This window comes from Vicugna pacos, chromosome 7, assembly GCF_048564905.1.
Source record: "Vicugna pacos chromosome 7, VicPac4, whole genome shotgun sequence".
Taxonomy (NCBI): Eukaryota; Metazoa; Chordata; class Mammalia; order Artiodactyla; family Camelidae; genus Vicugna; species Vicugna pacos.
Genome location: NC_132993.1, coordinates 29,128,545 through 29,144,433, shown reverse-complemented (window position 1 = coordinate 29,144,433; position 15,889 = coordinate 29,128,545). Strand labels below are relative to the sequence as shown.

Genomic DNA, 15,889 nt, shown 5'->3' with positions numbered 1-15,889 from the left:
ATCAGTTTCCTGAATGCATTTACTAAATATATGTACATATAACTTTATGGAGACTAATATTAGTAATGATAATATTTATGGTGAATAAATAAACTCATGAAGGTTTTAAGAATGACATGATTCCCATATTAGTGTTATATAAAAATCACAGTAAAAAAGTACATTCAGTATTTTTCACTATAGACAAATATCTAAAACCAAATCACAATGAGAAACTACAAAATAAGTTTGCTTTCATAGGTCACTTAAACTTTTTATTTAAAATTTCCTTCATTAAAAAATCCTTAAATTGATACGGTTTTTAATAACACTCAACACACTGTTTTGTTTCAACTTTCACTTGGGTCTCCTGTCACTTTGTATTTTAAACAATTCCCTTTAAGAATAAATGGTAAGTTCAATATACAGATGAGTTTAATTTTTGGTCTGACTCATTTTCCTTTTCTTGAGGGCTAGAACACAAAGTTTTTCAATTAGTATAAAAAGAAGTAATATTAAATAAATTGGCTTATTTAATATTATGTGATTTTGTAGAAGATACGATTTTGCCAGATCACTATTGTTTATTGAATTATCATTAACTTATCTGGAATGTTCTTCAGCATTCATACTTTTCTTCACATAATAACTTTTGTGGAATACCTTGTGAGAATTTACAGGCAACTCAGAAATAATGTTCTGTACAGCTGTTATTAAATGGCCACACTGTCTGTTTAATTTCAGAAGAAAGTTGAGGAACTCATCACCACTAAAGAGAGGAAATAAACAGAAATCATGAATATGAACAATTTACTCCATTCTACTTGGCTAGGTATTTAATGTCTAGTCATAACACTTATTAGATTCTTTAAAAAATATTTACAGAATAGTTAATACATATTAGTAACTGCAGTAGACACTGAGTACACAAAGAAAACCATGTCTCCAGTCTTGAGGATCTCAAAATTCAGGATGAGAGGCAGACGTACAATTATAACATTGTTAGACGTAGAAAACAAACCTATGGTTACCAGGGGGGAAAGGTGGTGGTAAGGGTTAAATTGGGAGTTCGAGATTTACTAACTACTATATATAAAACAGATAAACAACATTTCTACTTTATAGCACAAAGAACTATACTCAATATCTTGTAGTGACCTATAATGAAAAAGAATATGAAAAGAAGTATATGTATGTATATGTATGACTGAAACATGCTGTTCACCAGAAACTGACCCAATCCTATAAACTGCTATACTTCAATTAAAAAAAAATAACAGGGACATAGGAAGAAAAGATATAAAAATCCCAATACTGTGCGTCTATTATGTAAAGGCACTGTACTAAGTTATTTTACATTTATTATTTTTTTAATTTTTCCCAACAACTCCTATAACATATATGTATTAACATGCATTTATAGTTGAGACATCTAAAACTCAAAGATGCTGAACCTAGTATAATGGGAATAGAGATTCAGTAATGGTTCATAGAGCTCATACTTTAATGAGTCTGGAACTTAAAAAATATGTTTGTCAGGTAGGTAAGGAAAAGATGGGATTCTGGATGGAGAATAGCAGATCCAAAAGTATGGGGATGTGAGGTCACCAAGATATAAATAAAGCACAATTATGGTAAAGTAGTAAGAAAGAAGGCTGTATGTGACCATTTACTTAAGAAACTTTTGTGACATGCTAAGGAATTGAATATTATCTTTTTGATAATGTTAAGTTACTAAAGAATTTTAAACAGAAATATAGAAAATCAGATTTTTGTATGAGAAGGTTTATTTGGGGAGGGATATGGATTAAAGGAACACAAAAGTGGAAGTAGAGAGAATAATTAGGAGACTAAAGAAAAATCCACGTAAGAGACAACGAAGGAAAGCTTAACCTAAGGATCTGGCAGTGGCAGTCTGCTTGGGAAGTGCGAGTAGAGTGGTGTAAGTGATGCTGAAGAGAATAAACTGAAAAGCTTGGTGATGGATTGCATACAGAAGAAAAGGAAGAGTCTAGGATGATTCTAAGTTTTCTGGTTTCAGTGGAAGGTGGTACTACTAAGCAAGGAAGTGAATTTGGTGGTGGGTGGTGGAGAAAGAAGTGGGGTGAAGAGAACACAATATGGCATAATAATTAAGAACAAAGCATCAGGAGGACCTGGATTTGAATTCAGCTTCCATACTTACTAGCTTTATGATCTTGGGCAAGCCTAATCTTTAACCAAATGTTTCCATATCTTTAGAACTGAGATGACAAGACTGTCAGGAGTACTGAAAGAGATAATGTATGAAAAGCACCTAGCATTTCGTCTGGTACATGGATGGCATTCAAACAAACTTAATTATGATGACAGTGGTAATGATAAGAGATGTGTAGGTGGCAGTGACCAGCAAGCAGTAGAAAATGTCAGTCTTGTAGGTTCTTATCCTGGGATCCACAGACTCACAAGGCTACACAGAATTCAGGGAGTTGGTGGCCTTACATGGGGAAGAATTACATCTTTATTTTCACTAACCTCTAACAGAAATTTAGTCGTTCCTTCAACTGTAAATAAAGGCACAAACCACAGTAGTATTAGAAGTGTCTATAATTTTTGGTCACCAATGGAAATAAAAATAATGGTCATGGACCACAAAGAAAAGGGTATACATTGCGAAGAGGGGAGAGTTGATAGGGGTGGAAGAGGAAAAGTAGCCTGAGAAAAAGAAACTTAGGAGTTAAGGTCTCTGGTGAAAGGTAATAAAGGGAATAGATTCAAGATAGAGAAAAAGTCAAGTGTGTTAAATAATTAGAATTAGTCCACTGATTCTGAGTGAAGACACACTGGTGACCAGACTAGTTTCAGTGAAAGAAGCCAGAATTCATAGTGAAAGCTATAAAGAAACTAACACAACCTAATAGAAAAGCGGACCAAGGATAAGAATCGGTAATTCAGAGGAAAAGAGAAAAAATTTAAATGGACAATAATCATGGGATTACAATAAAAATGAGATTTTATGTTCTAGTAGAATGACAAATGTGTGAGATGACCTTTCTGGAGAGTATTTAGCGGTATCTACTGTAATAAAAATGTATAAAGAATCTAATACTATGGCACCAAAAGGTACTTCAAGTCCAAATGAAATTCTTACAGGCAGAAGTTTTGACTATGCACTGTACAAAGTTTCTTTCATGTTGTTTCTATGAGGAAAGGTTATAAAAAGCAAGCAAGGTCAACCTCCAATGAAAATTAATAGCAAACTTTTTTTAAGACACGTTGCCACGACTTTTATATAGTATAATTTAAAACAAGTCCTTAGCTATTAGGCTGAAAAAAAACCAGTTTATATAAAATAAAGACTTTAAACTTTATGAACATAATATATATAATCAAGTCACCAACAATGAAAAGTATGTGATGGCTGCTTCATAAAAGCAAACTGAAATAAAAAAAATTTAGATCAGCTTTTTTTCTATTTAACAAAAGGGGTATTTATAAAAACATTTTCAAAATAAATATAATTCTTCTCTATTCCATATTGTCTATGCTTTAGAAAGTACAGAACTTGCCATGTTTCTGTCATTACTTATATTAATTTTTCAGTATCCATGTAATATTTATATAAGGTACACTTATAATTTAGATTTTAGTGCTGTTTCCTCAAATTTTATTATCAATAAAAGAATAATTACTCGGTGAATAATTTATTAATGCTCTATTTTTAATGTAATGATTCCTAAGGAAATTAAGATCCATTGAGAACTGTTCAGTCAAAATATCAAGTAATAGCAGGTATATTATTCTAGATAGGAAATTTATACATATATGTGGAATATAAACTTGTAAGCTCTTATTCTGAAGGAAGATTGATAAGTTTAACAACTCAGTTCAAAGAAGCAAATGATGCTATTAACAAAATTACATAGCCTTAATGAATGAAAGGAAAATATGTACCTTTCTTGCGATGCATAATTTTCAGGGCCACTGAATATGGACAGGCAAACTATAAAAACACAACTCTACAGTGTGCCATTCATCATACACTGTGTGAATGGCTGCCCAGTCTCACCCCAGAGCTGTACAGTACACAACCTACATACCTTTACATGGCAGCCCTGATAATTCTGTACTTATTTAAAGAATTCAAAATAAGCAGATATGGCATAGGTATGGTAGATTAAATTATTTGATCAAATCGTCATGGCTTTTCTACTGAGCCAAATATGACAAGGCCTGTCCCTGTCAGAGGATTACACTTTATGCCCCAATGACATGAGGCCTGGCCACATGACTTGTTTTGGCAAATGAAATATGACTGGAAGTGACTGTGTAACTTTTGAACAGATGCCGGTTCTGTTACCTCTCTTCTCCATTTGCCACAAGAACAGCATGTCTGGGGTGGGGCTGTTTCTCCAGCCTGTTTTCAGAATAATAAGAAGGAAATCCACTGCAGCTGATCCATGATATAGGTGATCAAGACATAAACTCTACTGTTACAATTTATTTAGATTTGGAAGTTATATGTTACTGCAGCATAATAGAATGTAAGCTGACTGAAAAAATAGGCCATATTTTTAAAATGTGATATATCAGGATAAAATTTATACCTTAAATAAGATACTCTAAATAAAAGAATTATATATGCTCATTGTAGAATATCTGAAAAAATATAAAATTACCAATACTTTTATCACAAAGATAATGACTGGTACTATTGTCTTCCAGAGTATTTTCTTACAGTACACATTTTCTTCTTGTATTTTTTGTGTACAAATACACAACTGGCATTATACCTCACACTCCATTTTATACTTGTCTTTTATATTATTATGAGTATTGTTCCATGACATTAAGTCTCAAAATAATTTTAATGACAGAATAAAATAATTATATTGATGTAATGTAATTCAACCATTCACCTGAAGTTAAATATTTAGTTTCTAAGTTTAGAATGTTTATAATTAATAGATGTGAACAATGTATTTTTATGTGAAATTTTGTATCTAGACTTTTGTTTGGAGGAGAAAAAATTTCCTAAGAAGACATAATTTTGAAATGCCTTTGATACATTTAAGTAGATGTCAGATTGGCTCAGAGAAAAGGTCTGGGCAGAAACTACTGAAAATATCAAGACACGGCTAAAACTTATTATTTCTGTTCAAAATATCTCCAAGTAATAATGAAACGGTTATTCATATTTTTAAGTTGCCTTCTCTAATACCGCAAACATACGAAGGCTAACAGTAGAAAAAGTAAATGTATTGTGCACGTGAGTTGTTGTAACAGACTATTTTATACAATTTAACACATAGAAGAAAAGTATCTTAAAATAAATCAGTAGCTAAATTGTTGAAGTCACATTACCAGAAGATTATAATCAATCAGTTCAACTTTTCCTGCTGTTAGTTTTCTTATGACTTAATGACTAATTTCTCCTTTAAAGAATGACTTTGAACAAATGGGAAGTAAAACCTTTTCCATAACAGCATGTAAACAAAGTCTGTGATTTAATAACAAGGTCAAATTCCTGAAATATATGTCTGCCAGTTTTATTTTTTAAAAAATTCAGCAGTTTTAATAAGTGAACCATTCAGGATTCTGTACATTTTGTAAGTCTATTAAATCTCACAGTGGAAATTCATAGAGGCAATTCCGCCATCATACAAATAAGTTATATTAAAAAATTTAACTTGCAATCAGTCATGTAGAACTCAGAATATTCCTTCATAGAAACAATAAATTAAAAACAAAAAAAAATGAATAGAAAGATTCAAGGTTTGCTGCTTTAAGTCCTCACAACTGAAACCCTTTACAATGTACTTCAAAATTTTAGAGCAATAATGTTATTTTGAAACAATGATGAAGCTTTATTTTGAATATATATCATCTTGTTATAAGGAAATAAAAATATTAAGAGAAAGGGAAATAATTTAACTTTGTAATAAAAATTTTTAAGAAATCTGGATCATCTAAATCATCCCCTGGAAGACTTCTCTAAATTCTAAAATGGTGTAGAAGTCTATTATTTCTGTGTTTCATTGATGTTTCTCATAGTTGAAATGTTAGTTTTACACAGGATACACTAGTGATGATACTACTGCATTTTTAAGTATTATATTTTATAGAATATAATTTAGATGAATTTCAAGGAAATTAGGCTGATTGAAAAAAGCCAATCAAAAAAAGGGTACATACTGTATGACTGCATTTATGTAACATTCATGAAATAACATCATAAGGATAAATAAAAAATTACTGATTGCTAGAGGTTAAGGATGGGGTAACAGTGGAGGGAGCAAGAAGGGGTAGTATGAGGTAGTCTTGTAGTGATGTTACGTTAAGTATGTTGCTTGCAGCAGTGGTTACGGGAAGATATACACTTGATAAAATTGCATAGAGATACATACATACACACAAATGAGCACATACATAACTGATGAAATACAAATAAGCTATGTCAGTTGTACCAGTGTCAGTTTTCTTTTGGTATTGTACCATAGTCATGCAAGATATTAACACTGGGTGAGGCTGGGTGAAGGGTGCACAGAACCTTCCTGTATATCTTTGTCATTTCTTGTGAATCTATAATTATTTCAAACAAAAAGTTAAAAAAATCATTTATTGCTCCACAATATATTATTTAAATCAAATACTATTATTTTCAAAATAAATTTTAGATTACTAATATTACTAGTAATTGGTGCTTGACAAGCTTATAGTATTGAAAATGAACTTTATATATGGAGAACATAATTTCATAAAGAATAAGGCTGAAAATAGACCTGAGGTTCATGAGGAATGCTTTCTTATTGCCCTAAGCAAAAACATTACTACTTTGAATTTTCAATTGGACATTTAAATGATTTAAAGAGAGTATGAGCTGTGCTATGAAAAGCATGGGATCTTTCAATGAACTCATTTAACAAAATGCAACGAAAAAATAAAACAAAAAATGTTTCTGTATGAGTTAAGAAGATACACTGTTTTGCTTTTTGGTAAAAATTGACTTTATAGAGTACTTTCCATTTCAGAACACAGTATACTGCAAAATGAACTATCCATATCTCTGGGAAAATGAGGGTATCAAGTAAAATGACTCAGATGTTATCAAAATTAAACTAAAAAAGAACAGCTGGTTCTAAACAATATTAATGTAAACCAGTAAGTTAATTTTACCTGATTTCCAACTTTGCCACTTCAGGTAATTCTCCAAATTTTATCTCTTCTACCTCTAGTTCTTCAAGAGCAGCCAGAATTTTCTGCTGATCTCTACTGGTAATTCCATTCTAAGTAGAAATAATTTTAAGGTGCAATAAGGTAGTCAGACATGAATAATATTCAAAATTACTGAAAAAGCTATCTAATTGACTAATTCACATCTTGAGGAAATAGATACATATTGGATAAAATAACATACTGAAAAATACACAAGTTTGCTTCTAACTGTGACGGACAAGGTTATATCATTAAAATAGTAACATATATTGTGACTATAGTTAATTTTTTTGCATTGTATAACAATTTTGATGGATTCTAAAAACAAATTACTGGATTTTAATATATCATCTTTCCAGAAAGCTAGAGTAAGACAGTTTTTCGTTTATTTAAAATATTAACAATGATTAAGTGAGAATTAAATTTTCTTTTTGTCTGTGTTCTACCTTTAGTATTAACTAAATTTTCTATCCTAGATTTGGCTCTAAGGTGTATGTTTGATTTTCAGTGATACTAAAGATTTCAAGTTTCCAATGTGTTCATGCTGGAAAATCATTACTTTCTTGGTATCCTATTTATTAAAGTTTCTCTGATATTTCCCACAGCTATTTTCAAATGGTTAATAATACTAGATGGTAAACAATAGGTCTTGATCATTTTGAATACCCAGCAAAGGACGGTATTTGAACAACACTGTTCATACCCACATATACAAAAAATTACCTCTTATTTCTAAGTAACCTGTTTCATACTGTCTTACAAATCTATTTCATACTGAGAAATGAAGCACTAGTTTTAGTTGAGATGTCATAACTAATCTGAAGGAAAAAAACCTCTAAGTCTTCAAAGGTTCTTAAAGCAACTTAATACTGTAATGGAAGATTTTAGATATGCTTATCCATAATCATATCTAATCAGGAACCTAGCAAAAGATCACTCAGTCTATAACTGTAGGATTTTGAAAACAGAAAATAAAAGGATCCAAAATTTTAAAAATATGAAAGATGATGCCCGGAGTTTTTGAGTCTGATACTAACCTTTGTAAACTCATCTTTCCTCATGGTCAGAAGGTGTCTTAAAGTTATATCCCTTTCCTGCAGAAAAGAAAACAATGCCACCTTTCAATATAAATATAACAGTAGAAGGAGAAGTAGGCAAGTGTACATAAGTTAGTCAGTCATATGCTACCTTCCTAAACAACGTCCAGCTTTCTAGAGGGGATAGGATGGGCGGAGGTAGAACTACATTATTGGGTAGATAGTAATGAGTATGTATGTATAATTACCAAAAAAGTGTAAACCTAGTTTTCCAGATTCGAAAAAAAAAATGACAACTTATACGGATGCTTACACGAAAAGAAAAATAGCTCTGTAAAACTCGACAGAAATTATATTTTATGAATATTTTAAATTTCTAATTGTATAATATTAAACAATCAACATTTATTTTTACTCAATGTTTCTCAAATAGGAAGTTTCAAGATTGAACCCCAATTCTGAACTACCTAAATAAAATGCACATATTCCTAAGGAGAGCCTATCTTAAATAGTGCTTTACTGCTTCAGGATCAGCTAAATGGCTGATAATTGTCATCTACTCAAATCTCATAATGCATGCCTAAAATGCCTACCAGAGTGCTTGGCATATGATCTAACATAATCTTTTTAAAAATAATTAATTAATTTTTTATTGAAGTACAGTCAATTACAATGTGTCAATTTCTGGTGTACAGCACAATGTCCCAGTCATATATATATATATATATTCATTTTCTTTTTTTTTCATTAAAGGTTATTACAAGATATTGAACATAGTTCCCTGTGCTATAGAGAAGAAACGTTTTTTAAAATCTATTTTTATATATAGTGGCTAACATCTGTAAATCTTAAACTCCCAAATTTATCCCTTCCCACCCTCTTTCCCTGGTAACCATAAGATTGTTTACTGTGTCTGCAAGTCTGTTTCTGTTTTGTAGATGAAGTCATAGTGTCCTTTTTTTTTTTTCCAGATTCCACATATAAGTGATATCATATGGTATTTTTCCTTCTTTCTGGCTTACTTCACTTAGAATGACGATCTCCAGGTCCATCCATGTTGCTGCAAATGGCATTATTTTATTCTTTTTTATGGCTGAGTAGTATTCCATTGTATAAATATACTACAACTTCTTTATCCAGTCATCTGTCAATGGACACTTAGGTTGCTTCCATGTCTTGGCTATTGTATATAGGGCTGCTATAAGTACTGGGGTGCATGTATGTTTTCAAAATTAGAGTTCCCTTCAGATATATACCCAGAAGTGGGATTGCCGAATCATATGGTAAGTCTATTTTTAGTTTTTTGAGGAATCTACATACTATTTTCCATAGTGGCTGCACCAAACTACATTCCCACCAGCAGTGTAGGAGGGTTCCCTTTCCTCCACACCCTCCATATTCCAAAGTTTGAGGACTTTTGAATGATGGCCATTCTGACTTGGTGTGAGGTGATACCTGATTGTAGTTTTGATTTGCATTTCTCTGATAATTAGTGATATTGGGCATTTTTTCATGTGCCTATTGGCCATTTGTATGTCTTCATTGGAGAATTGCTTGCTTAGGTCCTCTGCCCATTTTTGGATTGGGTTGTTTGGTTTTTTGTTATTAAGTTGTATGAGCTATTTATACATTCTGGAAATTAAGCCCTTGTCAGTTGCATCATTTGCAAATACTTTCTCCCATTCCGTAGGCTGTCATTTTGTTTTGCTTATAGTTTCCTTTGCTGTGCAAAAGCTTGTAAGTTTAATTAGGTCCTATTTGTTTATTTTCACTCTTATTTCCATTGCCTGGACTGACTGCCCTAGGAGAATGCTGCTAAGATTTATGTCAGAGAATGTTTTGCCTATGTTTTCTTCTAGGTGATGTATCATGTCTTGTTTTATATTTAAGTCTTTAAACCATTTTGAGTTAATTTTTGTGTATGGAGTGAGGGAGAGTTCTGACTTCACTGATTTACCTGCTGCTATCCAGTTTTCCCAACACCATTCGCTGAAGAGACTGTCTTTTCTCCATTGTATATTCTTGCCTCCTTTGTCAAAGATTAGTTGACCATAGGTCTGTGGATTTATTTCTAGGCTCTCTATTTTGTTGCATTGATCCATATGTCTGTTTTTATGCCAATAACATGCTGTTTTGATTACTGTGGCTCTGTAATATGCTCTAATATAATCTTTAGGACAATCCTGTGCTACATATTATCATTGTTAAGAAAAAAAAGATTTAAGTAATATATCTGAGTTAATAATCTTCAGAGCAAGAATCTGATACCAGGTTTGTCTGGTTTAAAATCATGCTTCTAATATTCTATACAGGAAAATCAGCAACTGCAAAAACAAACTGAGGGCTTAGATGTACAAGGAGTTCTGTGAAGCTTTAGGCAGTAAGTGAAAGCTGTTTAATCCAGCCAGATTCTAATATTTTTTGAAATGCTTGTAAGTTTAAAAAGGTATATACTCCTAATTATGGAGAAAAGTACATCTGTCACTCTTTCATAAGCACGCTTATGAATTAATATTTAATGTTACGTTAAGCAGCAAATAAACATGCATACATAACTCATCGTAGCTTATACAAAATCTTACCTTCAATAAATCTGTCAAATGTTCAAGTCCAAGTCCATGTAAAAATATTTCCAGATCTCCAAATGCTGTATATGAACTATACATATTTATAGCAATGTCAATTTCAGAACAGACTATAAATGCACAAATAATATATATTTATAATGCAGAGAGAGAATGAGAATGAGTAAAAATGTGTCTATGTAGAATATACAGGCATACCTCGTTTTATTGTGCTTTGCTAATTGCATTTTGCAGACATTGCTTTTTTTAAATAAATTGAAGGTCTGTGGCAACCCTGTTGCAATCAAGTCTATCAGTGCCATTTTTCCAATGGTATTTGCTCACTTTGTGTCTCTATGTCATACCTGAGTAATTCTTGAAATATTTCAAACCTTTTCTTTATTATTATGTTTGTTATGGTGATCTTTGATCAGTGATCTCTGATGGTACTACTACAACTTGCTGAGGCTCAGATGATGGTTACCATCTTTGAGCTATAAAGTGTTTTTTAATTAAGGTATGTACATTGTTTTTGTAGACAGGGTACTATTACACACTTAACAGACTACAGTAGAGTGTAAACATAACTTTTATATGCACTGGAAAACCAAAAAAACTTGTGTGATTCATTTTATTGTGGTATTTGCTTTATTGCGATGGTCTGGAACTGAAGGCCAATATCTCTGAGGTATGCCTGTATTTACAAATTTACACACCAGAACTATGTTATATAAAAGGAATAAGAAAGATCTTTTAAGTGAAGATTTAAGGTAAACAGAGAAAATGTTAAAAAAAAATTTTTTTTTAATTTTATCTTATGAAGTCAGAAATTTGCCATAAATAATTAGAAAGCAAGATGCAGTCTAGGTTGAACACTAATAAAAATATAATCTTAGAACCTTTTAGAAATAAATTTTATAGTTGATATTTTATTTAAAGTCAAAAATGATTCTTATTACTGTTGGTAAATGAATACAGTTTTTCTAAAATTCTGGAGAACAAAAAGCACCTGAAACCCAGACATTTCTAAGTAATATTTTTAAATGCTTATAAAAATTTAAAATATCATAAATTTTAAATGTCATCACGTTTACTATAAGTAATAAAAACATGCATAATTTTTACTCATTTATAGGTATTATGTGGAACAAAAATATGTTGTTACCTAAATATGTGATCTTTTTCTTTATCAGAATCCATTCTCAACAGTTTACAAATTGTTTCTTCTTTAGTTAGCTGTTGAGGCTTTCCTCCCAAAGGATTTAAAGTCAAGGAAAGAAAGTTGAAGATCTGAAAAAAGTTATAGTAAAAATTAAAGGAAGATAGTAATTAACAATATTTTCAGTAAAATATAAAACAGAATCAGAAAGATTAAGTACTAAGGTAGTACTTTAAATACACTGTCAAGTAGATAGGAATAAGCATGACTAATGAACCCAGATCTCAACTGTACACCTCAAAGAGATGTAGTGAAACTCCTTAGTTTTAAAACTTCTTAGTTTTAACTTTCTAGTAAGTCAAGGTTACGTCATATAATCAGCCAAAATGCAAAATCAAATCTCACTTTAAGAAACAATTTATGACTCAAAATAATCTGTGATGTTCATAAATTTCTTAATATGTCAAATTCAGTGTTATCTACCTTAAATTTAATCATGCAGTAAATTAATTAAAAGTTTTCAAATTTCCAAAGCTTAGAAGAAAAACTCTTAAATTTCTTTTTAAAGTTTCGCAGGGCTGCAGTGATTAGCATTTACTCTAGAGTAATTTTGGAAATGTAGATTTGAGTTAGAAAATGATAGGCATGTTTATAGGTACCTTAAAAAATAGAGAAAGTTATTTTACTTGCAGTAAAAATGGCATAGTCTGATTATCGTATGATGGAACCTTTGGAATGTCATAAGCTTTCAAATTCAGAAACTCAGTTTTAGAAGATCTTGAAATATATAACTTAGATTTACAGTTGTACTTTATTTGATACTTGCTTAGAAATTACAGACCTTTGGCTGAAAGCTTTAATACTCAGACCAAAAGTTTATATCAATAAAGTAATTTAATGTATGGCAAATATTTATTATTGACTTAACATCTGACTGAGAGTAAATCAAAAACTCAAGTATGTACCACTTTATTATTTGCACTGTCACATATATACAAGTAAATATACTTTAAATGATTTAATTTTTAAATTGTCTAATGTATATTAATTGAAATTTTATAGCAGTAGTTTAATTACACATTCACATTTTGAAATTTTATTAGCTTTCTTAATACACTAATTTTTGAAATTCTGAACCAATTGAAAATGTTTAAATAAGTAGTCTCTTATAGTTTTATTTCTAGGGCCAGATGAGACTTTACTATTCCTTTGCATAGGTTTTAAATTACTACATTATAAATGCCTCTATATTTAGTAAAAGATGAATAGTCTAGTGAAATAAAGTTTTATTATTTATTTATTATCTGGCTGGAAGAAAATTACACATTTAAACATTTAATAATAGCCACAAACACTATTATTACTGCTGTGAATTCTAACAAATAATACAAAAGTTCTCCAAATGAAAATGTGGATCAAGAAAAATTAATTTAACATATAAGATACCTCTATATGTTTACTTCTTTTTGCAATCTCGCTTGGTGTCTTTCCATCTTTGGTTTGTAGCATTTTATTAGCTCCGAGTTCAAGCAACTTCAAAACTACATTTTTATGACCCTGACGTGCTGCCCACGTTAAAGCCTGTAAGTGGGGGGAGAAGACTGTTTAAAGAAAGGGAGTGTATGTGAGACAGAGAGGAAAACTTTTCAACAGTATTTATGGCACAATAAAAAAGTGAACATCGTTAATTAATGGAATGATGCAATCTCTTCATTTCACAGCATAACGTAAACATATTTCCAAAGTTGTAACTGCAAAGCAGACTGCCAGTGTTCACTGATTTTATAAAACCAAAATGTTTTACACAGTCAAGTGATGTTATAGAATAAAAAGATTCATCTGCCAATCACAGAGCTGTTTTCTTTAAAAAAGAATTCGATGTGTAATCTAGAGCCCAGGCGTTGTTGTGTGTCGCAGCTTCTTGTGTCAAGGGTGAGGACCAAGAGAGTCAAACAGTTTCTTTTTTTTCCATTTAAGCTGCTGCTTTTCTTCACTGAACAGCAATTGTATCTCAGCCCTTACTATTAAGTAATTTTTACTTCTTAAAACCTTTCTTGTGGACTACTGATAATAATAAGGTATCAATGTCTTAGAGATAAAAACAGATATTATACAGTTGATTCTCACAGAATAACCATTCTCATCCTGGGCATTAACTTCTGCACCATGAGCAACAAGGACAGCAACAACCTGAGGGTGACCGTCTCGTGCAGCATACATGATTGGGGTCATCAGTCTCCTAAGAGGGGAAAGAGAAGAAACATTTGTGTCAATGCTGCCATTAACAGTTATTCAAATCCTTGAATTTTACTGTGAACACCACCATCAGGATTGCTTTGAAAGCAAAGAAAAAGAAGTGAAAGCTTTTAATAAATCAGGTGATCTAAAAATCCAATCTCCCAGCAAATAAATATGAAGGAAATGACACTTTAAAAGTATTGAATGCTTACACAGCACCCTCTAGTGAAGAAATGTGTGTTTTTTTTAAATCACTAAATAAGCCCTACTTCCCAATAGGAGGTTTCATTAATTTATATACCCATGCAGAAAAATACCAGAGTACCCTCACCGTGCTTTTGCTGGGGACATAGTGATGAATGACACATATAAATGACACAAATGACATCCTCTCAAAATTACTAAATACTTACTGCATTTTAAAAATTACATTTTATTTAATAAAAATGTAAGTTTTAAACTCTTATTTCTTAATGTATTCTATTATGACTTTACTTTCATTTAGGATTAAAAAAAATTTTACCCTGACTTGGAGGCTTACTCTAATCAAGAAATAGATCAGTCCAATAGTTTAGCCAGACTCTGAGATTACGTTCTGGGAGAGCATAGTGGTTTCCCTCTGGTGTACATTTCTCAAAATCAGAGATTCAATCTCTCTATTCCTAGAATTCAGTCAGCTTCTGGACCTAATTACAAAGGATACCAGAAAGATTCTTTTTTTTTATTCCAGAAAGATTCTATTAGTTCTACTTGGGCTGAACCTTAGTATCATGTTCTGTTTTAAAGGAGGTCTGAGATTCTGGACCTAATCATCCTGAGTCACCTCAAATATCTGATTCACACACAAAGACCTTCACAAAAGAACAACAAATTAATTTCAGAATTCTCTGTTTTGATCTCATTAAAGAAGTTAACCTTGAATACTTGCATTACACACACTACCTATAAATAGAATATTTCTCTGTAAGGTTTGTTAACGTAAGGTATATCCTGAATCTGATCACATCAATGTCTCTAGCACAAAAAGTTTCATGCATTTATCTGTTTCTTCTCTTTCCTTGTATATTACAATTTCAGTGTTTTATTGGAAAGTACATGCTAAGGTAGTTGTCAAACGTTGCCTCTTCTACCTTGAATATCTCCTACATAGTGGCTTGATTAAACAATTTTACAAAGTGAAGAGTGAATTTCTGGATAGCTTAAGCAAATAGGGAAAATAAATATATACAATAGAACAAAATTATTTGAGTCAACTAATTATTCAAATTCTTTTCTAAGGCTTACTCAGACCTCTTCATGCCTCTCCTCCACCCCACCTCCCCCACAGCAGCCCAAATCTGCTCCTTCCAATCTTCTCTATTTCACAAAGCTACCATTACCCACATAACTCAGTCCTAAGACTAAACATCAGTCAAGACTCTTCTCCATCACTCCATATACAAGTCGTCAGCAGGTCCTATTGGCTCTATCTTCATAACAGATTTTGAATCTAACCACTTCTTACCACCTTGTTAGTCACGATAAGCACTCTGAGCCATCATTATATTCCTCTGATCTATATTACTGCAACAGCCTCATAGATGCTCTCCTTACTTCTACTCTTGGCCACTTACAGTTTATTCTCTTTGAAAATACCGAGTCCTTCCCTTTTCAGGGGCTGTGCAAGTGCTGTTCCCTCCACTTTGCCTTGACCTTCATATTGTGCACTCCTTCATCTT

The 15,889-nt window shown here is 31.7% G+C and overlaps 2 protein-coding genes across 2 annotated transcripts in view; one reads left to right on the top strand and one right to left on the bottom strand.

Annotated features, from left to right (window-relative positions):
- The window catches only part of CFTR (CF transmembrane conductance regulator), a 251,363-nt gene that overhangs the window by 5,682 nt on the left and 229,792 nt on the right, over positions 1–15,889 (top strand). The window lies entirely within an intron of this gene.
- ASZ1 (ankyrin repeat, SAM and basic leucine zipper domain containing 1) overlaps positions 1–15,889 on the bottom strand; it is a 51,176-nt gene that overhangs the window by 3,798 nt on the left and 31,489 nt on the right. The window contains exons 5-11 of the mRNA XM_006217173.4: positions 14,061–14,172; positions 13,380–13,514; positions 11,940–12,064; positions 10,793–10,868; positions 8,211–8,267; positions 7,135–7,244; positions 643–748 (exon numbers count right to left, since the gene is read on the bottom strand). Of these exons, the coding sequence (XP_006217235.1) occupies positions 643–748; positions 7,135–7,244; positions 8,211–8,267; positions 10,793–10,868; positions 11,940–12,064; positions 13,380–13,514; positions 14,061–14,172 (721 nt within the window). The remainder of the gene's footprint in view (positions 1–642; positions 749–7,134; positions 7,245–8,210; positions 8,268–10,792; positions 10,869–11,939; positions 12,065–13,379; positions 13,515–14,060; positions 14,173–15,889) is intronic.